Consider the following 24,293-nt stretch of genomic DNA (forward strand, 5'->3'; position numbering starts at 1 on the left):
CGTTGTTGGTTCCAACAACTTTGCAAGTCCTTTTGATATCAGCGCTCCAGGCAGTCAACCGTGCGAAATATTTGAAACAGAAGAACATGCACACTATAATCAACTCAACGGGGATATTAGCGCTTTGATCTGGCCCCTGCATAAGTCATCAGGTCACAATGCAACGCTTACAGGGTTGTCGACTAACGACTAAGGACCAACAACCAACAACCAACAACCAACAGACTCAATATTAGCCTTTTAGATATCCCAGGACCTACAGGTCTGGCACAAGATCAGTAGATATGTCTTCTTCTACCACGAAGCTTCTGGACTTTCGCTCATACTCTGCATTTCCAACTCTTCTTGTCATAAGTCACCTTCGTTCATAGAGAGCTTCGAACAGCAGTCATTTCCGAGTTTTGTTCAAGTAATCACTTCACTGTCTGTTTCTTTACTGTATTTTCTTCATTGGTGGTATAAACTACCTTCCTACTGTTTAACGATATGACAATCCTCGGCCACCTCTGGTTCTTGCTCTGGATGCTCGCTGTACCCATCTCCGCTGCCGAAGCGATTCGAACCACTTCGGTAGGGGATTCCGTTGCTACAAGCACTAGTATTCTCAAGATCTGGGATGTGGACAAAAGTTGCAATGAAGAGCTTAAGTACATGGAGGATTCCATGAGTATTGCTCTCGATATTGTCACCGCCGCTCACTCTGCTCTCAAATTCATGAAAGAGCAGTTACCGAATAAAGAGAAAGATGAGAACCGGTAACAGCGCTGGTCGACCATCTACAAGTCCATTCAAATTTTTTTTTGGGTTTATGACTAGTGAGCAACCCAATTATCTCAATGAGCTCATAGGTAAACTTCGACGACGTTGTCATGGCATGACATTTATAACTAACAAGTTTCAAGATCTCTTTGAAAAGATGGAAAGGGTCATTCTCAGTCAAGAAAACGATCCCCCAAAAGGATACGTCAAAAGGCTAAGCAAGCTGCCGAATGCCAAACCCATGATGATGTGTCGAGATGAAGCCGGTGAGGATAAATGGAAGTGGTATGATGTTGACGATGTACTCCCTGGCCAACAAGTGTCAATAGCGAATATGCCTGGCTTTACTAAGTTTGCTTTTGATAATTACGGGGCGTGGGTCTATGGTCCCCGATTCACTTGGAAGGTCATCGAGAGGGAGGAGCCGATCCTCTGCGGGCCAGGCACGGCGGCCGCTGTCGCGTGGGACAAGGACCTGATGATATTCTGTCATCAGCTCTTCACAGCTGAGGCTAAAGCCAAGAAGTCTCCGAGGGAGTTCAGAGAGTCTGGTATTGTCGCTGGAGAAACGTTGGGCGAATATGCTACGCATCTGTCGACCATCATGGTTCACGAACTTACTCATTGGTTTGGTGGCATCACTACAAATGGTGATCCCGGTAAGATGAGATACATCACTGTCTTGTTCAGGAAAATGTAACTGACACAAAGTAGTAATAGATGACCAAACGGCTTTGGATGATAAAGGTAGGCCACTCTATGAGATCGGAGAAGAGGTACGTGGTCGACGCCCGGAGCCGTCACGAAAGGAGGCCAAGGCACTGGGCTGGAAGCGTGTCAAGGCATGTAAGTTGTTCGAAGCATGATTTGGATCCGAGCCATTGAACTGACATGAGTGAACACTGTTTCAGATGGCGTTAAACACATTTGTAACCTGGCAATATGCGACAAGAAACGCTACACAGACCACTGTGGTCCGGAGAAAGCGACTAAAAATGCCGATTCTTTGGCGTTATTCGCTCTGGCAATGTAAGTTTTGTTTGTCATAGAAGGAGAATAACGTCCGCCATGCTAACACCATTGAAGGTACTATGATAAGTGGGATTGGAGTTCTGGTGCTCGTGCAAAAGAGCCAGGGTCTAAAAAGAGGCCAAAAGAGGGCGGAGGAGAGAATTCACGACAAGACGACTAACTTGTAAAACAAACGATCACAAAATGTCAAAGATATACCCGCCCTCTCTTCGATGCTCTCGAGACTTTACTCAGTTATTTTTAAACTCTCTGGCTGTGTTTTTGGATGTGATGTCAGATCAGACAGGATAATACAAGGCTGGCTAGTACATACTGGGCCTCAGTGTCTCAGCGCCCTGTGATCAGCAGATCGCCCCGCTTTTGCTAGGCGCCAGCCAGTATGTCTGAAACAAACCAATGTAACATCAGTCACCAACAACCAACAACCAACAACCAACACTTCTATCATGGCAACCCCAACTCTGTCCGTGAGATTTTCCAACTCTTCTCTCTCATCATCTCACATACGTACCAAGTCGCTAAACAATGGATTACGGACCGCGGCCACCGAACAGGCCAAAGATGGAGAAGTGGTGGAACGAGCATTGCGAAGGTCAAGCCAAACAGCTTCCAATTCTACCTAACCCTCGACCCCGCGCTTTGACGCCGAGTCTGACTCCAGGTGAGGATGGTATATCCAGTTCAGCACCCATACCACTCTACCAAAAGTCCTGTTTCTGGCTCAAGGTTCCACCCAATATCCGAAGAGATATTCTGCGACTTGCCTTTGGAGATACACGTCTTCATATTTACCTGCATTATCACTATCGCAATGCCCCCCCAGACCCAGGCTCCAAATATCACTGCAGATTAGTTACAGAGCCCGAGAGTTGGGGCAACAAGCGTTTTCCGGTGACCGATCAAAGCCAGGCAGAGGGATGGCAGTGGCGGGGCTCTAGATGCCATCGTTATCCCCCCAACATGGCGAAAGACCCAGGCCCAATGACTCACCGTGGTTTGAAAGGCCCGTGGGATGACTACTGCTGTAATGGCGGTGATCCGGATATCTGTGAAGCTTGGAGGGACGAAGAAGGCTCTTCTGCGTGCAATATCGGCGTCATGGGTTGGCTCTTATCATGTAGGCAGAAGTAAGCGGCGCTCTCATTTGTTCTGGAACCTATCATTTGTTATAGCGCTGACAGATAACCGCAGCTACATGGAGACGGTTGAAGTCTTGTACTCCACCAACACACTGATGCTGGGTGAAGTATGCATGGTCGAGCATCTTCCCTTCCTTATCACCCCTCAGCGATTTGAGATGATGACTTCTCTGGAAATCACCTGGTCGCTGAAAACACACTACACCGCCAATCAGGACTATGATGATATGGATGAGAGCCACCTGAGACTTGTATTCGATCTTCTATCGCCTTCAAAATTCCCTGCGCTCCGTCGACTTTACATATGGTTCGCCAAAGACCGGCCATGTTGGCTTAATATCAATGGCATTGAGACATATCAGAAAATCATCTTGGAACAATTGGACCTTTTTGTAAAGGAAAGAACCAATCTACAAGAATGCGGATTTGCACTCCCTCGATGCTTCTTCAAAAGGATACTCGCTGCCGCTAGAGGTATTACTCTAGACAAAGTGGAAGAATGGGAACTGCTCCCCGTAGTTCCTCCTCATGGACAAGTCTGGCGAGATGTTAATGGAGACATGACTGTTTTACAGCTGCCATACGTAGACAGCTACCCAAAAGCTCCATATCACATCCCCGCGAGGGATGTTCAGGTTGCAGGATATTGGATCCTCGAATCATCTTACGACGATCTGCCCACTTATCGCAGGACTAGCCCTCCTCCTCCATGTTTCTGTCCCGCCAGCACTTCACCATACCAACATAGAGCCTTACACCGCGATCGATCACGAGACAATTCACAGTCACCACCGTACAGTCCTAGGTCGCCACATTACAGTCCTTTGTCTCCCGGATTCAGTCCCACATCACCAGCCGGCTCCGATCAACCTTGCGTCTTTGAGATAGATGACATATAGAAGTGAATAACGGAATACTTGCTTCAATGGGCTTATCTACCTACCAAGTACTCAAATCATATTTTGCATAGACACATTCACGATTGTGGCAATAACTACTTTATCTTGAGTATTGATAGTTATTAATTACTTTATATTTAAAACCTTTATAACTTATTTAGTAAAGCTTTATTTAACTAAAAACCTAGTCTTAATTATAATTAAATCTTTAATAAATAAGCTTTTTTACCTAATATTACCTAATTATTTAACTTTTTCTTTTATTACTTACTACTTAACTTATTATTAAAAATAATAATAATTTATCCTTTTTTATAGATCTATTATATTATATATCTAGGCCTAGTTTACTATTATTAATTAAATTATATTATTTTTATTATTTTATAATATTACTTTTTATTTATAAATAATATCTTTTTAATAATTATATAATTTAATACTATAAATATATATATTAAAAATAAAATAAATAAGATTTATAAAGACTTTATTTTTAATATAGCTTTTTAAAATATTATTATAAAAACTTTTATAGCTATTATTATTATTAAGTTTTTAATATTTTTTATAATATAACCTTATAATATTATATAATATAAAATATATTAAAAAATATAAAAGTAATATAAGCTATTTATTAATTATTTATTATATAATTATAATAAAAGTTATTTTAAAAATATTATTTTAAATTAATAGATTTACTTTTAATAAATAACTTATTTTATATATATTTTATATACTTTAATTTAATTATTTTTATAAATAAGTAATAGCTATTTATTTATATATTTTTAAAGTTAGTTATTAAACTATCTAGCTTTTTAACTAAAAGTAAAACTTTAGGTAATTATAAGGGTAATAAGTATATTACCTATATATATTTATTAATATCCTTTACCTTTATAGCCTAGGAGCTAAAGCCTTTTTTAAAACCTGAACCTTACTGCAGATAGTTATTAATCTTCTTCTAGAAGTCAAAAGTCTAACGATCTCCTGTTGGAATAATAATGGTTCTGCGTCATGACTCATGGATGACCAGGCTTTCAAGCATTCCATTGTGTTCCAAATCTGCCAGTATTGCGAGAGATTTCCTTGTAGATAGGTTCCCATATCTCTTGCTCAACTTCCATGTACTTGTCAAAGAATTTCTTGGCGTGATTCGTCTCCCGACACGATTTGCAGTAAATTTGGCCTGGCTCCTGAGGGTCGTGACAAAGCCCGCATCTCCCTTTCCAATGCCTTTGCTCAAAAATACACCTGTTGCACTGGTACTTCTTTTGGGTACCCAATTTCGAGACGGGTTGAGGGCATGACATGCATTTTCCAAGCTCAAGCCGTTTCTCATGATGTGTGTTACACCAAAGGCACCCTTTAAAATCCTGATGCGTTTCCCTCATTTTGCATTTTTCGCAGACGCCTTCTAAGACGACAACTTTCTTTCGCTCTGTGCTGAGAAGACCTCTTCCTTGGGTGAGTTCGCAGTAACGGCAGGCGATTGCTGCGCCGAAGGTTGGGGCGGCACATATCACGCAACACCCTGAAGGTCTAGGTTCTTCTGATCCCGGATCAACAGAATTGAGTGAAATATCGCGAGGAGTCCTGGCTTGCTTCTGCCAGCAGTCTTGGCATCTCAAGCTGAACCGGGAGTCTATCTTGGTTCCACAACCAAGGCAATGTGTACCGCCTTCACAATAGATGAGGTCCTGTGCCTTGGTTTTCATATTTTCGGTATGAATTGATAAATTCCGATGTTGATCAGTGCTGTAATCGATGGTGACGTCGTAATTTGTTATCGTTTGTAGCAAAGTCGCTGCAACAAGCAGGGCGTTATATAGCTCATAATGGACGTTTTTCTACCCACGGTTGACCTCAAGTCAGCAATCGCAGTCGACCAGAAAGCTCGCGAACTGTCATTGACTCAGTGAGGTTAGTGAGGAACTTTCCCATAGATTGGTCTACGTTCACTGCAGCGCCAGCCTAGAACGCATACCCAGGTACCATTTGGACTCTTTGCCTGGACTGGGACTCGGATAATGCAAGCATTGATTCATTATGGAATTCGCCGTGTATCAGATCTCTTCAGATAACATACCTGATTAAAAGCCATTGGCGATGGTGCTCAGTGATTGTCTCTGGGATGCGTGTCAGTACTTCAAAGGCATTCACCAACACTCGGTAGACTCGGGTATGAGAGGAGACCTGGATTGGCGGTCACACTCAAGGTCGAGAAAACTCTATGATCAAATGTGCCACTCTATTGACCCTCTATCTAGAATACGATCGCCCCTCCGTCTACGACAATATCCGTTCCGTTCATGTAAGTTCCCGCAGAGCTTGCCAACAGCACCACCGCACCCGTCAACTCGCAAGGAGCGCCCATACGGCCACTCGGATTCCTCTCCGCCCAAATCTTACGATGCCCAGATATTCCGTCGCCCTCATTCAAGATGGTGTCCATATACCCCGGACTGATAGTGTTGGTGCGAATGCCATAGCGAGCCCACTCCGCAGCCAGACAGTTCTTGAGCGTCAGTAAGGCTGCTTTGCTGACATTATAAGCTGCTTGGGGTTGAGGATAGTTGACACGGTGTGCGGAGATGGAAGACGTGAAGGTGATTGATCCCCCAGTGCCTTGCTTGACCATCTGACGGGCCACAGCTTGTGCACATATGAACGAACCGGTCGTGTTGATGTCAATAATTTTGCGCCATTGAGATACAGGCATTTCCAACGTCTCGACACATCCAACGACACCGACAAAGCAGACAAGACCGTCAATGGAGCCGAGAGTCGCCACTGTCTCTTCAACGGCGTCTTGTACTGCCTTTTCATCTGTAACGTCGACCTTCAATGTCATGATCTTTACATGAGGAAAACGTGCTTTAAGAGAGGCGACTTCCTCCTTGGCTTGTGCTGGATTAACATCGAGGATTGCGAGACCTTCAAGTCCATGTTCCAAGAGAGCGTCGCATGAAGCAAGTCCAAGGGTACCTGTACCCCCAGTAACGATGAAATTGCCGCGCACAGAAAATCGCTCTTTAGCTCCAGTGGATGGATCAACGGCGGTTCTGTTGCTTGGTGGTGCAGTCAAAGACGATGCTGAGCCGTCGCTGAGAATCATGGAGGGGACTGCTCTCGCAGTGAGCGCGTCCCTATCAGGAAGCTCTGTAACACCAGGTGCCATTTTGACTGGATCTATAAATCGGAGATCCAGGGAAAGATGATAGGATGAGTATGGGGATGGCTGATCTGATTCTGTGAGGTTACCACGAAATTCACCTTTATAACCTGAAGCAAGTGCCCCGCCTCCGATGCTTCGTCGGAGTACTGTCACCCGAGACGCTACACATACAACGGTGCAGACGAGGTCGGTCTAATAGAAACTACAAGTCTTTCTCTTCTTCTACTGACTCTTCTGAAATCTTGTAACTTCCATCCTGTCTCATTCATCTGACTTTTTCCAGCCCATGATCGACATGGAAGATATCTACGCACAACTTGAGCGACGCGCCCTGAGCCTTCTCCAGCAATTACACCAACGATCCTCAGATTCCAGGGCCATCATTATTCTGGCAGGCCCTCCAGGATCCGGGAAGTCAACAATCGCTGCTCAAGTCGTACAGAGAATCAACGCGCACCATCCAACTCCGATCGCAAAAGTCCTTCCAATGGATGGATATCATTACTCACGCTCGCATCTAGACAGTCTCCCAAACCACGTCGAAGCCCATGCACGAAGGGGAGCACATTGGACATTTGACGGTCAAGCGGTTCTTGGCATGGTCAAGCAATTACACGCTTCGCGAGAGAGCCCAGCCACTACTCTTTACATGCCGAGCTTCGATCACGAGATAAAAGACCCAGTTCCTGATGCCATTGAGATAAGTCCAGATGTCAAGATTGTTTTGGTGGAGGGCAATTGGCTCTTGTACAATGAGCATCCTTGGAACCAGATTGTCAATTATGCAGATGACACTTGGTTCGTTGATGTCGAACCTCAATTGGCATTACAAAGGGTTGCGAAAAGACATGTTGCATGCGGCATTGAGAGGACACTAGAGGCGGCGATGGATAGAGCGAGGAACAACGACATGAAGAATGGAGGGGAAATTCGGCGTTTTCTGATTCAGCCGAACATCATCGTCAAAAGTGTTGAAGACGCGTGAGTTTCTCTAGTTGCATCGAGTCAATAAATCTAGAGTTTACCCTCAATAAGTTCATGAGGCTAATTGGTCAACTTCGAGCTTCTGATCACCCCCATATTTGTCGGTCTCCAGGCGTCCGAAGGTGGTTACTCCGCACTTGGTGGCTGTTGCATGTGTCGGCCAACAGTGCTCCGATGAATGAATGACGCTAGTTTGAACCTTGCCCTCATGATAACTCCCCCTTCTCTTCGTAACAACGCGTGCATATGCGAGACTAAAGATGGGTCGTCCTCCGATGCACGGCTCTTCAAGCCAACTTCGAGCTTGTCTCAATTGCCAGAAGCGCAAAAGCCGATGCCAACCTAGCGTCAATGGCCCTGGGCCTTGCTCCTACTGCGCCCGCGCGGGCAAGGACTGCAGCTTCGTGAACCCACCTGATCGGACACGGCTTACGCGGAAGAATCTCGATGCGATTGAGCAACGCTGTAACAGGCTTGAGGCTCTAATTCGGTCGCTACATCCTGATCTGGACATTGATGCTGCTCTCACCAACCTAGAGTCTGGTCAAGAGGTCATCAGACGAACTGATCCAGAGTCGGACAATGACTTTCCCGAGCATGAGGAACCAGCACATGAATATGAGTGGAGTGAGCCATCATTACCACCAGATTTCGACAGTCAGAATGATGAAGCCGCGGCTATGGATGGTATGGCTACGCTGAACAGCCTTGATGCTGGATATCTAGGTATGTCGTGTCATCATTCACCTCACAACTCCAACTAATTGGTTCGGAATCTGACTCCCACCAGGCAGTAGTTCGGGTGCAAATCTTCTTCAAGAAATCGCATCGATGCTTCCAGAGCTCGCGGCGTCAAATTCCCCTGCCACAAGTCATGGAAAGTCTCCCAGCCAAACACATAAGTCAAAACCGTCCCTGGATCCACCGAATCTCGCAAACGAATCATTAACGAATTATTTCATCGATGCTTACTTCTTGTTCTATAATGTCTCATATCCAATTCTTCACGAACGATCATTCCGCCAGAAACTTGCCGCTCGAGGCATGCGACGTGCCAAGTCATCGTGGAACATCATCTACTACCTTGTGTTAGCCATCGGGCACTGGATATCAACGTCAGATAAGCACCATGCAGGGTCGCGATTCTATACTGCTGCGAGGAACTCGCTGTCAATCCATATGCTAGAATCTGGGACCCTCGAAACCTTGCAAGCACTTCTTCTTATGAGCAATTATTTGCAAAAGATGGACAAGCCAAACACAGGCTATCAGTTCACAGGTATCGCGTACAAGATGGCACTTGGACTTGGAATGCATCGTGAATCGCCGAAATTACAAGACAACGTTGGGCTTGAAAGGCGGAGGCAGTTGTTCTGGGTGCTTTACTGCTTCGATAGCGGATTCAATATCACAACCGGGAGACCACCATATGCGCAGGAAGGTATCATTGATACCGCACTACCAAGAAATATTGACGACAAGGTAATTGAGCTTTGTGCATGTTCCAAGTAAAGCGACGTTGATCGTGGTATACTGACAACAGCAGGACCTCGAACCCACCATGCCAGTCCCCCCTGAGGTGGACGCACCAACGACGCTATCTGCCATCATCGCACAAGCAGAGCTTGCAAAACACGCAAACTCGCTATATCTGGAGTATCTGACTGCGAAGACATCCAACACAAAGGTCGAGTACCAAGTCGCCGAGACTTTGGAACGCACACTCACCGATTGGCGGCAAAGACTGCCACAATACTTCACTTCTTCAGACGTCCCAGTATGGTTTGCTGGTCCACGGGCTGTTGTTTTGTGGAAAGAACAGAATTTGCGCATTCTTCTTTGGCGAGGAAGTAAACGAAACCATCCATATCTGCCGAACAAGACCGATGCGGAGACACGCTGTCTTGATGCTGCCATGCATAGCATAAAAGATATAACAGCTTTCTGCAGTACAAGTGAAGGTATCTTGCATCTGGGCATTGTTTGGTATGCCACATATTTCTTGTTTCAAGCCGCCCTTGTTCTTGAAGCGAGCTATCTGGACCGTGAAGCCCAGGACAAGCTAGATAACGAGACGGCCGATTGGCGATTGATGGTCCACAAGGCACAAAGTTGTCTGGTGACTTTCTCAGCGAGAAGCAGATCAGCTAATCGGTGCTTGGAGGTTTTGGAACTCATAAACAGAAGGGCAGAAACAGCAGCGAACACTCGGCGAACTGTCCTCACAGTGCCTGAACTTGTTGAAGAAGTGCCAGCTACGCCTCAGCCTTCAGTAGGTGACACTGAGGCATCGCTTCCACCGGCCGATCTACCGACTTTCGGTGACGGGGATCTCTCCATGGGGACGTGGACACTGAACGACGATGGATCAGATCCTACGATGAGGATGATCCTGGATAATACCCCATGGGGATATCTCGATAATGCACCCATGGATAACCTGTTCAACGACTGGTTTCCTCAAGATAGTTTTGAGTAATGATATCTTGGAAAATCTCTTTATCTCGACATTCCTGAATGCTAGGGTAGTACATAACCACCATCAATGATGATGTCTGATCCTGTGGTATAAGTGGAAGCATCACTGGCCAAATACAAATACAAGCCCTTGATTTCCTTAACATGCCCTTGTCTGCCGAGGACCGACATGCGATAAGCCTCGTTGAGTGCCAGTGGACCAGCTCCCATCTTGGTATCGAAGAACCCTGGAGACACGATGTTGACGCGGGCAAACTCTCTCCACTCGCGGGCTAACGATTTGCCAAAATGCGTCACGAATGCTTTGGTGCCATTGTAAATAGGTTGGTCAACAGGAACATTAACTATGTGGGCGCTCATGCTAGAAGTGATGATGAGAACACCGCTGCCTTGTTGCTTGAAGACCTCGCCGACGTATTTGGAGCAATAGACTACGCCGTTGACTGAGAAGGGTTAGAATGACATTCAATGGAGGACAAGAGTGGAGCTGACATACCGTTCACGGACATTTGCTTGTCGAATTCGGGGAGAGTCTGTTCTAGGATTGGCTTGCTGATAGCCATTCCAGCATTGGCGACAAAAACGTCTATTCTACCAAAGTCTTCGACAACCTTATTTACAGTCTTTTGTACGGACTCAGCGTCGGAAACTGTCATGATGTCAAATACAGGTCACATATTGCAACGGGGCGCCGTTAACATACCATCGACTTTGTAAGCAGCAGTCTTGACATTGTGTTTAGTCCCAAGATCCTGGGCTCTTTGGATGGCTACATCGTTCCTGAACGATTGTCAGTCATTGAGCATGAGTCTGGCATGAACAGTACGACTTACGAATTGTACCATAATACAACATGAGCGTTGGCCTCAGCCATTCCCTCCGCAACAGCGTAGCCAATACCGTCAGCGCCACCAGTCACAACAACCACTTTGCCAGTCATCTTGAATTGCTCCAAGACATTGTTAGGGGTGTGGGGAAAGGGTCTAGGGAAGCCATCCCGTAGGACGGTACAGTCGGATTCGTTCATAGACATTTTAGTGGCGATCTTGTAATTTGGTGTAGAACGAAAATTGGCCACATTTCCCATAATGGTGAGAATATTTATAGTGTTGTCGGTGATTTGTTCATCTCCATCATTGTCGGGGTTTTGTCGACCGATACGAGCACAATAGCATAACTGACTCGCCCTCGTGGCTGGTTTAGGCGGGGTCACGGCTCACTGTGGCCGACATCAGTAAATGCCGTGATTGGGCGCTTTAGTTCCGTGGAACTGGTCATCCATTGACCACAAATTAGCTTCTAGAAACTAGTACTACGAGTCGGAGGTTGCTCTCGTTTCGTGATCATGTGTATTGTCAGGGAGTTAGGGATCCGGGGCAAAAGGTGGACAGCATGATTGAAGAGCGGTACGTTATCATGTACTTGAATCGAATCCGGGATATGCTGGTAGTAACAGCGACGTCTCACAACACTGTCTGCATCAGGACAAAGGAAGAGAGGCAGACAGTGAGAGCAGTAAACTTGAGAGCAAACTGCTTGGGCCAGCCCGTCTTCATCACTGGGCTCGTCGGAGTATCCCTTTTGGCTGAATTGTCTCACAGTTGGTCATCTCCATTGTCTCAATAGAATACCTTTAGTCGTGGTTCTTGCTCTCAACACTGGAACTAAAGTTATTTTAGCCCTTGGGAGACTTTCGACTGATCCCACTAGTCTGGGGCCTAATCCCGAAGAGGGCATTCCCCGCGGGGAAAATCTGGGGTCTGGAACTCCCCCGGAGTTCAGTGGACCGTGAGACTATGTATGGGCATTTCTTTGCTTCATATGTCCCCTTAACTATTTAATCATTAGTTCTTCCTTTACTGGACTTCTTGTTCCAGCAGACCAACCCCAATCTCTAAAGCCTTCTATTTCACCCAGACCACAATTGCAGCAACATGACTTCCAAAGATTCGGAGAAGCCAACTGTCGTTCACGACCCAGAACCAATTGACCTCTTTACCAAACAGTCACTGAGCATGGATAACCAAGTCTACGAGACCAAGTTTGCATGTATGTTCCAACGAGCCTGGTCATTTTATAGCCACTGACTGGCAGTCTACTAGCCCTTGGACGATGGGCCGTTGTCAAGACCTTTTGGAAGGCTCTCCTTTTCTGCATGATATTGAATTGGGCAGCACTGAACGACGGCGTAAGCGTGACTCTCTGCTCCATACCTCTCTATCTCTGCTAACAAACCCCTGCAGTTCCAGCAACAGATCCCCGGTAACGTTATCCCGATGCAAGCCTTCATCAACACCATGTCCGACACCACCATCAACGGCAAGCCAGCCGTCAGCGCTCGAGTTGTCTCCTACTGGCAGGGTTTCGCTGAGATGTCCAAGACTCTCGGCATGTTCACTGGTGGTTACTTTGCCGATAGATTCGGTAGAAAGTTAGTCTTTAGACTTGCTCGGCTCCGTCAACATGCTGATTACTCTCCAGGAAAGCTCTCTGCGGTGCGATCGTTATACTTCTCGGAGGCTCTGTTGCCGAGATCACAGCTTCAAGTTGGAAAAGTTGGCTCGGAGCTGCCGTTCTCGTCCGGCTTGGTGTCGGACTTGCGCAGTCGATCCTCATCACCTATGTCTCCGAGCTCACACCTTTCCAGATTCGAGGTCTCATGATTGGTGCCTATCAGCTTTGCCTTGGGTTTGGACAGCTCATCAGCGCCGTCGCAACACAACTCATTACTATTCATCAGCCGACCAAATGGAGACCTCTGATTGCCACTGAGTTTATTTTCACTGGAGTATGTATCTACTGTCTAGCAATTGGGGAGTCAAAAACTGACAGTTCTCTCCAAGCTTCTTATCTTGATGGTATGGCTCGTCCCCGAGTCTCATATCTACTACGCTCGCAAGGGAGAGGATGACAAGGCCAAGAAGTCTATGCTCACCCTCTACGGTAACATTGACGGGTACGATGTGGTAAGTACTGTCTCATGATCAGGTCCAGTAACCAGTGTTAATATTACTCCTTGCTAGGAACATGAGTACCGTGTAATTCAGCACGGTATCGAAGCCGAGCGACAGCTGCATCTCGAGTCCAAGTCCTCGTCCTTCTTTGAGATCTTTGACAAGCATAACTGGCGAAGAACATTGGCTGGGTGCATGGGTATCTGCAGTCAATGGGCTGCGGGAGCACCAATTGTGTTTTCGTACTCGACAGTAAGTAATATCTGTAATCCTGTTTGTTGAACAAAGCTGACATTACCAGTACTTCTTTGCTGTTGCTGGTCTGAAGGACCCCTTCCTCGTCACCATCATTACGTGAGTATAGGAGTTCCGAGTCGGCCGCTATCCTTCCGCTAATGGGGTCAGCTTCGTTCTCCTCATTATCGCAATTGTGTCCTCTCTAATCGCTTGCGAGTTCATTGGTCGCAGACCTCTCCTTGTCGGGTAAGTCTGAACCAGAAAGCAGACGAAGCCGATGCTTACCGATTATTTAGTGGATGTTTCGCCATGATGCTATTCAACGTCGGTCTTGGAACTACTGGTTTCTTCAAGAACCCAGCAGCTGACAAGGCTGCCTTGGGGTGTCTTCTCCTTTGGGTCATTGCTTATGGCTGTTCAGCTGGACCAATTGGTTTTGTTGCAGCTGGTGAAACCTCTACCCCACGCCTACGAGCCCAGACGACCTCTTTCAATTTGGGCTGCTATGGTCTTGGATTGTAAGTAACCTGTTATGATTCACATACTGTTGGCTAACCTGTCATCTTCAGTGTTGTCTTCCAATGGACAGTCTCTTACATGATCAGCCCAGATGCTGGTAATCTTGGTGTCAAGGCTGTGTTTGTCTGGGCTGGATTGTTGGTACCCACGACTGTTCTTCTTTGGTTCTTCTATCCCGAGGTCAGTTCTACCCTAAAGGCTAGAAAAGGACTTACACTAACATTCTTAGACCTATGGCCGAAGTTACTGGGAGCTCGACGAGCTTTATGCCCGGAATATCCCTGCCTGGCGATTCAAGAATACTCCAACTTTGGTCGACGAGAGTGGTGGCAAGAACCGAGCTCTTATGTCAGGTCGAAATGACCATTCAACGAACAAGAACACCATGACTTGATCTATACGAGGGCATTCATCACGTTAGAATGACTGGTGTTCAGTAAACTTGTCTCGGTACTAAACTGTGCCATTGGTGCTGCCTCTTGTGTAACGGGCGAGGTCGGTGATTCTTCGCCTCCTATATTCCTTTAATGTATATATCAGTATTTCGATCAAAAATTATCCATTTCATTTAATTCGAAAACATCAAATGAGACGCAAGAGTGAAGGTGACGATTGAGATTCGACTGTGTTGAAGATCCTGCCCTGTTTAAACCTCAATGCTACTAAGGGACGAACGATAAAGCCAGCCCATCGCCATTTATGGAGCACCTCAGACCCAGTGAGTGGTAGCTCCATAGTTGCCGCCATTAGCAGGGCGAAGAAAGTCACTTCGAGTGATCTTGCCATTCGCCTGTCGACGTCCCTTGACAAGGCTAGTAGAGGTAGCCTTGAAGTCTGCATCCTGCCAAGATCCACCCTTCTCCCAGTTGTTACCCTTGCCCTTCACTGAAGTGAGTGTGTTCTGCTTGCTCATGCTGCTGGAGCCGGCATTGTTGGCAGCGAGGTTGTTCTCGTAGGTAGCCTTGGAAGAGCGTTGGTTGAACCCTTCCTCTCGGTTCTTCCAAGCAGTGTTGTGGATAAGAGTCATATCACCGGGCATGTTGTTGTCGCTGAAGCCACGGCGATTACGGAAGGAGAAGTTGTTACGAGCGACATGGTTGACGTTGGCTCGGTTGGCGGGTGATCCACCGCCGAGCTTGATACCAATGCCGTCGCCTCTGTAAGGGTTGAAGTTCCAACGGTTCACGCCGTTATCGAAGATGATGTTATCAAGGATGGTGACAGAAGATTTGAACTCGTACAGATCGATGCCGTCATCAGCATTCTCGTAGCTGCGAATACCGCGGATGATGTTACCAGCGCCTGAGCCTTCCTTAATAGCCATACCATCAGCATTCTGGCCATTGTTGCGTGGATCAGCGTTGTTGTAGGTGTCAAGATAAACGATCTCGTTATTCGAGATGCTGTTCTGCATGTGGAATCCAGTCTCGTAGTTGCTGTGGGTAGTCAAGCGCTCGAAGTAGTTGTTGTGTGAATCTTTCACGTAGACGCCGTAGGGGCCCTTGGTGAGAGTAATGTGGATGAATCTCCAGTACTCTGCCTTCTCGACATGGAAGATACCACGATCTTTACCAGCGAGGCTAGCGCCAAGGGCAGCCGGAGTACCAGGCATCTTGTCACCGTCAATGATGACTTCTTCATTATTGTAGGATCTGATGGTGTAGGGCTTGCTGGAGGATCCTTTCTTGGTAAACTGGATGTTCTTGGATGGGCGATAGGTTCCCTTTCGGAGAAAGATGGTGTCTCCAGCGCTGGCAGCATTAACTGCAGTCTGGATGTCGGCAAGAGGGAAACTGCTAGAGCCAGAACCACTGCTCGATCCGTTGGGAGCGACGAAAATGTCCTTGGCCAGGGCTGCAGGCAGCACTGCGAGTATGTACTTGAAGAGAAGCATAGCAAAAGAATGTAACAGGAGCGAGCATATGAAAGAGCGATAAAGAAAGCAATGAGAAGAATATCTTGGTTCAAGCTCAAAATGGCTTCACGAGGTTTTATGTTTCCTTTTGTAGCTTCATCTACCCATCCTTTTACGGGGTTTTCTGAAAGCTCAAATTTCCAGCGATGCCACTGTCATTATACATATGGCACTTGGCGCCTCGGCACTCTTGGTTGTGTAGGTTGCTGTTGAAGACTGCAAGGAAGAGCTAAGTCCAAAGCCAAGATGCAGTAAGCTTAAATTTCCACAAATGACGGAGAATTTCATCTTGAATCTCTGGTCATCTATTTCTGCCCCAAGCCAAGCGTCATCCTCTACAATCGGACGTAATTCCCGTAATGGTCGTTGCGGAGCCTGCTGTCCCGAGTTTTGATTAAGGCCAAGATATCCAAGAAACGATCGGGCCGTGTCAGTCTGTCAAGAGTCTTGGCGAGTTTGAAACTACGAGAGAGGACCTTGGCACCTCTTGGATGGGGCATTGGCCGTTGATGTAAACTCCGCTCTAATCTCAAGGTAGCTCGTGATGTAGTTATCCATCATTAAAAGTTGATTGTCTCATGCTGAAGATAAAAAATACTTCAATTCCATGTGTCAACAAGCAGTAAATTGGTTCAAACGTGTATTTAATTACTGCTATCCGTTTCTATTACAATTATATATACTAAAGTACCATCTTAATCTACCTGTATGATCTAAGATTCCAATATTATCTTGTTCCCATTAAAACATCTCCCTATCAACCCTTTCGCCTCTGTTATGTTCCCGGGTAGCGTATAAGTATTTATCTTCGTTGCCTAGTAGGTGTAAACCTGTTCCGGCCCCAGGGCGCCATAGTCCCCGGATCCGTAGGGGTTCGATGGTGTGGCCTGTTGTCCGTTCACATCGTTCACGCCGAACCAAGCGAGCTCTGTACCTCTCACGACTGTCATGACAGCAAAAGCAGGAGCAGGCTCGGTAACATAACCCCAAGAGATGCTCAAGCTAGATCCATCAGTGCAAGGTTCGTTGGTCCAACTTTCTGTAGCAGCATTAGAGCCAGGCATACGAATGACGGTACACCTCTCAGTCTTGCCATCAGCCTCAACCGCGAAGTTATAATCACATCCATCGTCATCTTCACCGCAATAACGGGTGAGATTCTGGATGGCCCAAGTTTTGCCGATAACAGGCATGGGGACAGGGTAAATACCAGGCGCTGGTTGGGTACCGTTGGTCGGGACGGGAAAGGAGGGGTGAGTTGCGGTCGAAGTCGTAGTGTGGGTGATATGAGCTGAAACGCAAAGCTCTGGGTGAGCTGGGCTACAACCCCCAGGGACAATAGGGATTGGGGTGAAGGTTGGTGGAAGTCCCGTATGATAAGGTGGCGGGCATGATCCAGGGTGAGCAGGATTGCAGCCTCCTGGGATACCAGGGATTGGAGTGAAGGTCTCGATGGGAACTGTATCGTTCTTGCTGGCAGATGCAATCTCTGTTTTGGTAGGCTGTGCGAGAGATGCCGTGGCAGAAGAACAGTATTCATGAATCCGTGCACTATCTTCGCCAACACAAGCTGTCAGCGTGCAAGAGCATACTACTTCTGGTGTTCCAGCCGCGATACAAGCGTTGTAAGCCTTCTCACAATCATCATAGGATGTAAGAGGAAGAGCCAACGCGACCGAGGCGAGAGTCAAAACTGAGATGAGCTTGTTCATGGCTAGGAAACAGAGGGGATTGAACTTGGACAATTAGGTAGGTAATGAAGTGTGAAGATTGAGAGTATGTTTTTTCTCTGTTGTGCTGTAATGTCGTCGATTGGTGATGACTCAATGTCAAACGACATGTCTCGGAGGTTATATAGTCGCATGGAGGAAAGAGAGATCATTGATTCTGTTATCGTCCCAACCTCCTTCTAACTGTGCCCTTTTCTTCCATGACATAGCGCAAAGTTTGAGCCAGAAAGGGCTCTCTGACAAAACCTCCACTCTTCAAATGGTTTGCCAACGTTGAGCCGGTAGATTCATAGATTTGACATCATAATCACACTACCAAAGCCCCAGCCACCATCATTTTAATAGTTTTACCTCTTTGAGAGCTGAGCTACTGCCGAGCAAACCGACGGTTTGCATGACCAGCTGCTGAGCCAACCTCCGATTTACACAACGGCTCCGCTAACACGAAAGGTTCATAGAAGGTCTAGAGCGAATGCAACAAAGACGTTGTTCTTGCTGGCAAGCGAGAAAAGTCTAATTGGCACTCGGCGAATCAGGTTGGCGTGCCGTGCATATAGCACGTTGTTGAACGGAAAACGCAAACCTTAAATCGATGATTGCCAACTTCTGGAATGTGATTGAAATGATACAAGATGTGATGTTACTGTTTATCTATTGTTATCTCTTTCCTTCTTTCAAAGCCCGTAACTGTGAGACAAGCCGAAGACTTGGCTTTGTCTTCGATTTCTATTCTCTCTATTATACTGTAATTGACCATTCTCTAGCGAGCCATTTAGTGCCAAAACAGGTCAATTGATGACCGTTCACCTTTTATACCTCTCTATCCTTATCACTTTTAGGGTCGTAGTATGTTCGCGTCATAGACTTTTCCTTCAACCACGGCTGAAGATTTCCGCCTCTTCCTGCTGTATAGATGCTTTTGCGTTTTTAGATTCCAAACATACTACTAAAGCACATTCTAGTAAAGTTGAAAACGTTTTGCTGATCATCCTCGTAGTAAGCTACCACGTAGCTTGCATTGTTGGGGCGTTGGAAGCCATAACTAATGGTGCCATTATATGGACCATCAACAATATCATGATGCTCGGTCTTGTCGAACTTTCCGCGCAAGCATGCTAACAGATCAGCCTGTATACCTGGACCGCTTGTGAACTTTCCGCAAGGAGTCTTGCGAGTCTCAATGCATGCGATGACAATCACGGCAATTCCGAATCCCAACAGAACGCCGGTGTAGAATTTGTACCAGGTGGACGATATGCAAGGCAAGACGGTAGACTTGGCTCCTGTGATGCCCATGTACCAGGTTGTTATCAGCGCACTCATCCCGATCACGCCTAGGTAGAAGATAATCACTACAAAAGTCGTCGTTGTGTAGAAAGTGTCTCCTTGTGGGATCATGAACGACAGGGCCAACCCCAGGAGAGCGAGGAGCACCAGAGCATAGGTGTATCGAAATGTTCTGCTACCCCAAAACTCTGAGTTGTGAAATCTTTGGGGTTCAGTCGTCGCAGGGTTGGCAGCCAATATCTCGAATGATGTCGTGCTGCAGCTAATGGGTTGTGGAGAACCAGCAGGGATGTCCTCCATCGAGGCGAATGAGAACTCGTCCGTAAGCCACAGGCAGCTGCACAGCCTCAGCAACCCGAAAAGGGCAATGGGAAAGAAAATGATATCGACAGCCATCAACAGTGTGAAACTTGGGGCAGAAGGGTCGATTTGACTGCCTAAAAGCAGGATTATGGCCTGAATGCCTTGAACGGTAACAATGAGAGTCTTGATCGCGTCTCTTGACAACAAGGTAACCCTGTCTCCATCAGGCAGTTGAACACAACGCGGTCGGCTGTACGCGACCATCTCTTCAGTTCCATCCCAGCCTTGGTCAGTCCAAAACAAGGCATTGCTGGCTGCGAGATCGAATTTATCCCAGTTCTTTGCCCGAATGCGACGGTCAGCAATTGCTCCGTACCGCCATAGAATGGAAGTTGGGTTGTAGTGGCATATGCGTTCGTGCCAAGGTGGTCGACTTAGAGAAAGATAAGTCGGTGAAGGGGCACCGATGAGAACATGGGCAATAAGCGGAGCCAAACACAGAGTGAGAAGAGTTATCCAGGCAGAAACAGCGATCTCTTGGCTTTGATACAAGAGGGGATTAATAAACACAGTCATCCTTGGTCTCTCCAGATGTCTCTGAACATCAACTTCAGGTTATAGTTAGGGACAATGAAGAAGGCTTGGGAATAAGAAAGTCCCCTAAGCATAATGTAACGGTTTGAGGTTTTAAACAGGGAAACTAGTCTATACTAAGTTTATATTACAGATTATATAAGGCATTATACTAAGCATATTAGTTAAGTTATATCTCTTAATAGTTAATAGTATATATTAAGCTTATTAAGGTAAAGAAGTTTTATTAATAGCTAGTAAGCTAAGTTCTATTTACTATTAAATAAATATATATATATACTTAGGTAGCTTATACTTAAGTAAGTTAGGCTTATAGTAAGTTATAAGTTAGATTATAAGTCTAATATATAGCTTATAATAGTAGTTCTTTAGTATATTATAAGTTAAGTATTAATTAATGAAAATTAGTAAGGGCTATATAATATAAGTGCCTTTTTTATATTAAGTTATAATATAATCTCCCTCCTTTTATTAGTCTTATCCTTAAGACCTATATATCTATTTCTTCCTTTTTATATTACCTCTATAAGTAAAACTTAACCTTATAATCTCTATATTTTACTAATATTATATTAAAGTCTAAAGTTACTTAAAATTATTATATATAAGCAATTTTAATTAAAAGTACTAGTTTTCTTATTATACTATATAGTTATTATATAGCTAAGAAGCTATAGTACTAGGCCCTGCCTAGGTATAAGTATTATTCTTAATATACCTATTATAATTATAAGTATAATAAAAAGGGTATTACTCTAGTTAAAGGTTTATGATTTTTTTTTTTCTTTTATATAATTTTACTAATTATTATAGCTAATTATTTTACTGCTAAAAAGTATTATCTTAAATAAGAGGAAGAGGTAGCTAAGATTAAGTTATTATGCTTATAGTAATAGGTAAATAAGTATCTAAATTATTTAATATACCTATATTATTAGAAATGGCAGTTAAATAAGTATAGTTTTAAGATACTCTATTAGAATATAGTAACTTTTAATAAGCTTAAAGCTATTAAGAATGCTAAGTCTTTTACTATTATAGAAATATAGTTAGCAGGGGCTTTTAATATTATTAATTAAAATAAGATTTTCCTTATTAATATTCCTAATAGAAGTTCTTTAGTAGTTATTAGGTATTAGCTAGATATTTTAGTAGTTTTTATATATTTTTATTCTCTAGGTAGTCTTTCTATTTTATTAAGTACTCCTTTTTACTATTTTATATTTATATTTCTTTAATTATTTTTGCTTTATAAAGTTCTAGTTTATTAATTTTTTCTAGTTTATTACTAATCTTAATATAAATTATATTAGCTATTAATTTAAGTAATATAATATAGAAGATCTTATAAAGTCTAACTTTTACTAGTAAATCTAGCTTATAGTTATTCTTAAAGATCCTTTTAATAATTTTATAAGGTCTAATATACTTAAAGTCTAGCTTATAACTTAGTTATTTTATAGTAATATTTTTAATAAATAGATATACTATATTTTCTTTCTTAAAGGTTAGTCCTTTTAACCTTTTAGAATTATAGTATTATTATATCTATTTATTAATAAATTCTAGCTCTATTTAGAGTTTATTATATATATTCTTTAGATCCTTATTTTTAATTATTACTATAAGGTTAATAATTTTAGTCTTTCTTATATTATAGTATACTTTTAGTATATAACTAAAGTTAGTATCTAATAGTATAAGCTTTATACTTTTATTATAGGTAGTATTATAGGCTAGCTAGGTATATAGTAATTTCTTAACCTAGTTATCTTATTTATAGTTAATATAATACTATAAGTACTATTCTATTACTTAATTTATTTATTTTATTTATCTATCTACCTAAAGTCTAAATACTATTATAAGTCTATAGTTAACTCCTATATAGGCTATTAATATTTACTAAAACTTACTAGTAAATATAGTGCTTCTATTAGTAAAGATCTCTTTAGGTAATCCTTATTCTTATACTATTCTATTATAGAAAATATAAGCTATCTTTTTAATATTTATATCTTTTTTATAAGGTATATAGATTAAAAATTTTATAAGTCTTTTAATAATAATTATAATACTATTATAAAGGATTCTAGTTAAAAGTTCTTTTAATAATAGTAATTTAGTAATAAAATCTATTATAATTAAGCTTTATAGTATTTCTATAATTAGTAATAGTTATAGTTCTCTATAAGGTTTATGTTATTATGCCTTTATTCTAGCGTAAATATTATATTATTTAATAACCTTTTCTACTATTAGTTATTTAACCTAATATCTATACTATAGAAATCTCTTTAAAGTCTTAGTAACTCTTTAATATCTATATACTAGATATCTATAGAATTCTTATATAAATTCTTTAAGTTTACCTAGGATTTCTTTAGTAATTATTATTTATATCTATCCTAGTACTTATATCTATTAAGTAAATTTAAATTCTCCTTTCTTATTTCTTTCTAATACTTATTTTTTTACTTTTATAATACTAGTATTATAATCTAGTCTATAACTAATTATATTTACTTTACTATTCTTTAATCCTTTTCTATAAATAATTATAAAATTAAATTTATATAAGTATTTTATATAATATAATTATTATTAATTAAGTTTATAGGTTATAGTAAAGTAAGAAATATTTTAGTAATTAGTATAGACCTTAACCTAGTACTTACTTCTTATAAGGTAATACTTAAACTCCTTAAAGTAGTTAATAATTACTAAGAATTCCTTATTATATATTAAGTAATTAAGTTCTGCTTTATATAGCTTATAAAAGTAAAATATAATAAGGTATAACTTCTTTATATTATCTTATTAACTAATTTATCTTCTTAAAGTAAAGTCTAATAAATCTATCTCTAGTTTAATTTCCTTATTTAGATTAAAAATAGCTAATACTAGTTTATTAATAATAGCTTTTTTAAGTTATTTAAAGGCAGCTTATGCTTTATTATTCTATTTAAAATACTTATCTTTTTTAATAAGTTCTATTAAAGGATTTATAATCTTATTAAAGTCTTTAATAAATTATTAATAGTAATTAGTAAAGCCTAAAAAGGCTTATATTTCTTTAATATTATTTAGTACTTTCTATTTTAATATTATAAAGACCTTTTTTTTTTTTATCTTAATTTCTCTAGGTATAATAGTATATCTTAAGAAGTTTACCTTTATAATATAAAAGTAACTTTTCTTTAGTTTAATTAATAACTTAGTATTTTATAATATTTTTAAAACCTTATAAATATATTCTTTATATTCTTTTTTATTATTTAAAAAGATTAAGATATTATTTAAGTAATAAACTATAAAGATATTTAAGTATTATTAAAGTATACTATTAATTATTTACTAAAATATTATAGGTATATTAGTAAGATTAAAGGGTATTACTATATATTTAAATAGTCTAAATTTAGTTTTAAATACTATCTTTTATTTATCTTTTTTCTTAATATAAATAAGATTATATATATCTTTAAGGTCTAAAATAATAAAGATCTTTTTACTTTATAATTAATCTTTAAGTTTTATAATAAGTAGAAGTGGGGTTTAATCTTTAATAGTATATATATTAACTAGTTAGTAGTTAATAACTAGTCTCTCCTTTCTATTCTTCTTTAATATAAAGAATATTAATAATATTAATAATAAGCTAGATTCCTTAATATAGCCTTTTTTAAGTATCTTATTAATATATTCTTTTTAAATTTATAGCTTTTTTTAATTTAGTAAATAAAGCTTTTAAAATAGTAAGTTTTTATTTATAAGATTAATTTTATAGTCCTATTAACTATATTTAGAGACTCCTATTTTTAATTCTTCTATAAATAGTTTATTATATATTTAGTATTCTATTAATATATTTACTAGTTTATCCTAGCCTGTTATTATTATTTATTCCTTCTTTAGATCTTATTATTAAAGAATACCTAGGATCTATTTCTTACTTTATATACCTTTTTTATACTTATATTATACTCCTTTTAGAGGTAGTAGCTTCTTTATTCTATACTTACCCCTACTTTCTCTAGTAATTAGGGTTTAAGATCTTTTATTATTCCTTATAATTATTTTTCTATTACTATTAAGGTTATTAAGAAAGGTAACCTAGCTTTCTTTCTAGTTAATAATTAGGTTTTTTTATTTAAGTTATATTATATCTAGGAGGATGCTTATATCCTATCCTAAAAGTACTATATTAAAATCTACTTTTTATTTCTTTTTTTTAATAAAGACTTTAAGGTAATTAATCTCTTAATCTATAATA

The 24,293-nt window shown here is 41.8% G+C and overlaps 8 protein-coding genes across 8 annotated transcripts; 3 read left to right on the forward strand and 5 right to left on the reverse strand.

The window, feature by feature from the left end:
• Positions 1-486: 486 nt before the first annotated feature.
• Positions 487-1,951, forward strand: J7337_010978 (uncharacterized protein; the record flags this gene model as incomplete). Its single annotated transcript, XM_044828533.1, has 5 exons — positions 487-755; positions 925-1,418; positions 1,480-1,605; positions 1,725-1,788; positions 1,846-1,951. The coding sequence occupies 5 exons, from the start codon at positions 487-489 to the stop codon at positions 1,949-1,951; spliced, it is 1,059 nt and encodes a 352-aa protein (XP_044677087.1).
• Positions 1,952-6,104: 4,153 nt separating this feature from the next.
• Positions 6,105-7,019, reverse strand: J7337_010979 (uncharacterized protein; the record flags this gene model as incomplete). The annotated part of the gene is made up of 1 exon (XM_044828534.1): positions 6,105-7,019. The coding sequence occupies one exon, from the start codon at positions 7,017-7,019 to the stop codon at positions 6,105-6,107; it is 915 nt and encodes a 304-aa protein (XP_044677088.1).
• A 1,241-nt stretch (positions 7,020-8,260) lies between these two features.
• Positions 8,261-10,479, forward strand: J7337_010980 (uncharacterized protein; the record flags this gene model as incomplete). Its single annotated transcript, XM_044828535.1, has 3 exons — positions 8,261-8,726; positions 8,791-9,482; positions 9,547-10,479. 3 exons carry the CDS (start codon positions 8,261-8,263, stop codon positions 10,477-10,479), a joined length of 2,091 nt encoding a protein of 696 aa, XP_044677089.1.
• A 41-nt stretch (positions 10,480-10,520) lies between these two features.
• Positions 10,521-11,511, reverse strand: J7337_010981 (uncharacterized protein; the record flags this gene model as incomplete). Its single annotated transcript, XM_044828536.1, has 4 exons — positions 10,521-10,921; positions 10,975-11,127; positions 11,182-11,258; positions 11,312-11,511. The coding sequence occupies 4 exons, from the start codon at positions 11,509-11,511 to the stop codon at positions 10,521-10,523; spliced, it is 831 nt and encodes a 276-aa protein (XP_044677090.1).
• A 901-nt stretch (positions 11,512-12,412) lies between these two features.
• On the forward strand, positions 12,413-14,582 carry J7337_010982 (uncharacterized protein; the record flags this gene model as incomplete). Its single annotated transcript, XM_044828537.1, is given in 11 exon segments — positions 12,413-12,527; positions 12,581-12,666; positions 12,722-12,909; positions 12,960-13,266; positions 13,286-13,444; positions 13,502-13,684; positions 13,734-13,786; positions 13,838-13,915; positions 13,966-14,187; positions 14,239-14,368; positions 14,418-14,582. The coding sequence occupies 11 exon segments, from the start codon at positions 12,413-12,415 to the stop codon at positions 14,580-14,582; spliced, it is 1,686 nt and encodes a 561-aa protein (XP_044677091.1).
• Positions 14,583-14,897: 315 nt separating this feature from the next.
• Positions 14,898-16,082, reverse strand: J7337_010983 (uncharacterized protein; the record flags this gene model as incomplete). Its single annotated transcript, XM_044828538.1, has 1 exon — positions 14,898-16,082. One exon carries the CDS (start codon positions 16,080-16,082, stop codon positions 14,898-14,900), a length of 1,185 nt encoding a protein of 394 aa, XP_044677092.1.
• Positions 16,083-16,918: 836 nt separating this feature from the next.
• J7337_010984 (uncharacterized protein) lies at positions 16,919-17,815 on the reverse strand (the record flags this gene model as incomplete). Its single annotated transcript, XM_044828539.1, has 1 exon — positions 16,919-17,815. One exon carries the CDS (start codon positions 17,813-17,815, stop codon positions 16,919-16,921), a length of 897 nt encoding a protein of 298 aa, XP_044677093.1.
• Positions 17,816-18,643: 828 nt separating this feature from the next.
• J7337_010985 (uncharacterized protein) lies at positions 18,644-19,420 on the reverse strand (the record flags this gene model as incomplete). Its single annotated transcript, XM_044828540.1, has 2 exons — positions 18,644-18,738; positions 18,778-19,420. The coding sequence occupies 2 exons, from the start codon at positions 19,418-19,420 to the stop codon at positions 18,644-18,646; spliced, it is 738 nt and encodes a 245-aa protein (XP_044677094.1).
• Positions 19,421-24,293: the final 4,873 nt, after the last annotated feature.

This window comes from Fusarium musae, chromosome 8 (assembly GCF_019915245.1).
Source record: "Fusarium musae strain F31 chromosome 8, whole genome shotgun sequence".
NCBI lineage: Eukaryota > Fungi > Ascomycota > Sordariomycetes > Hypocreales > Nectriaceae > Fusarium > Fusarium musae.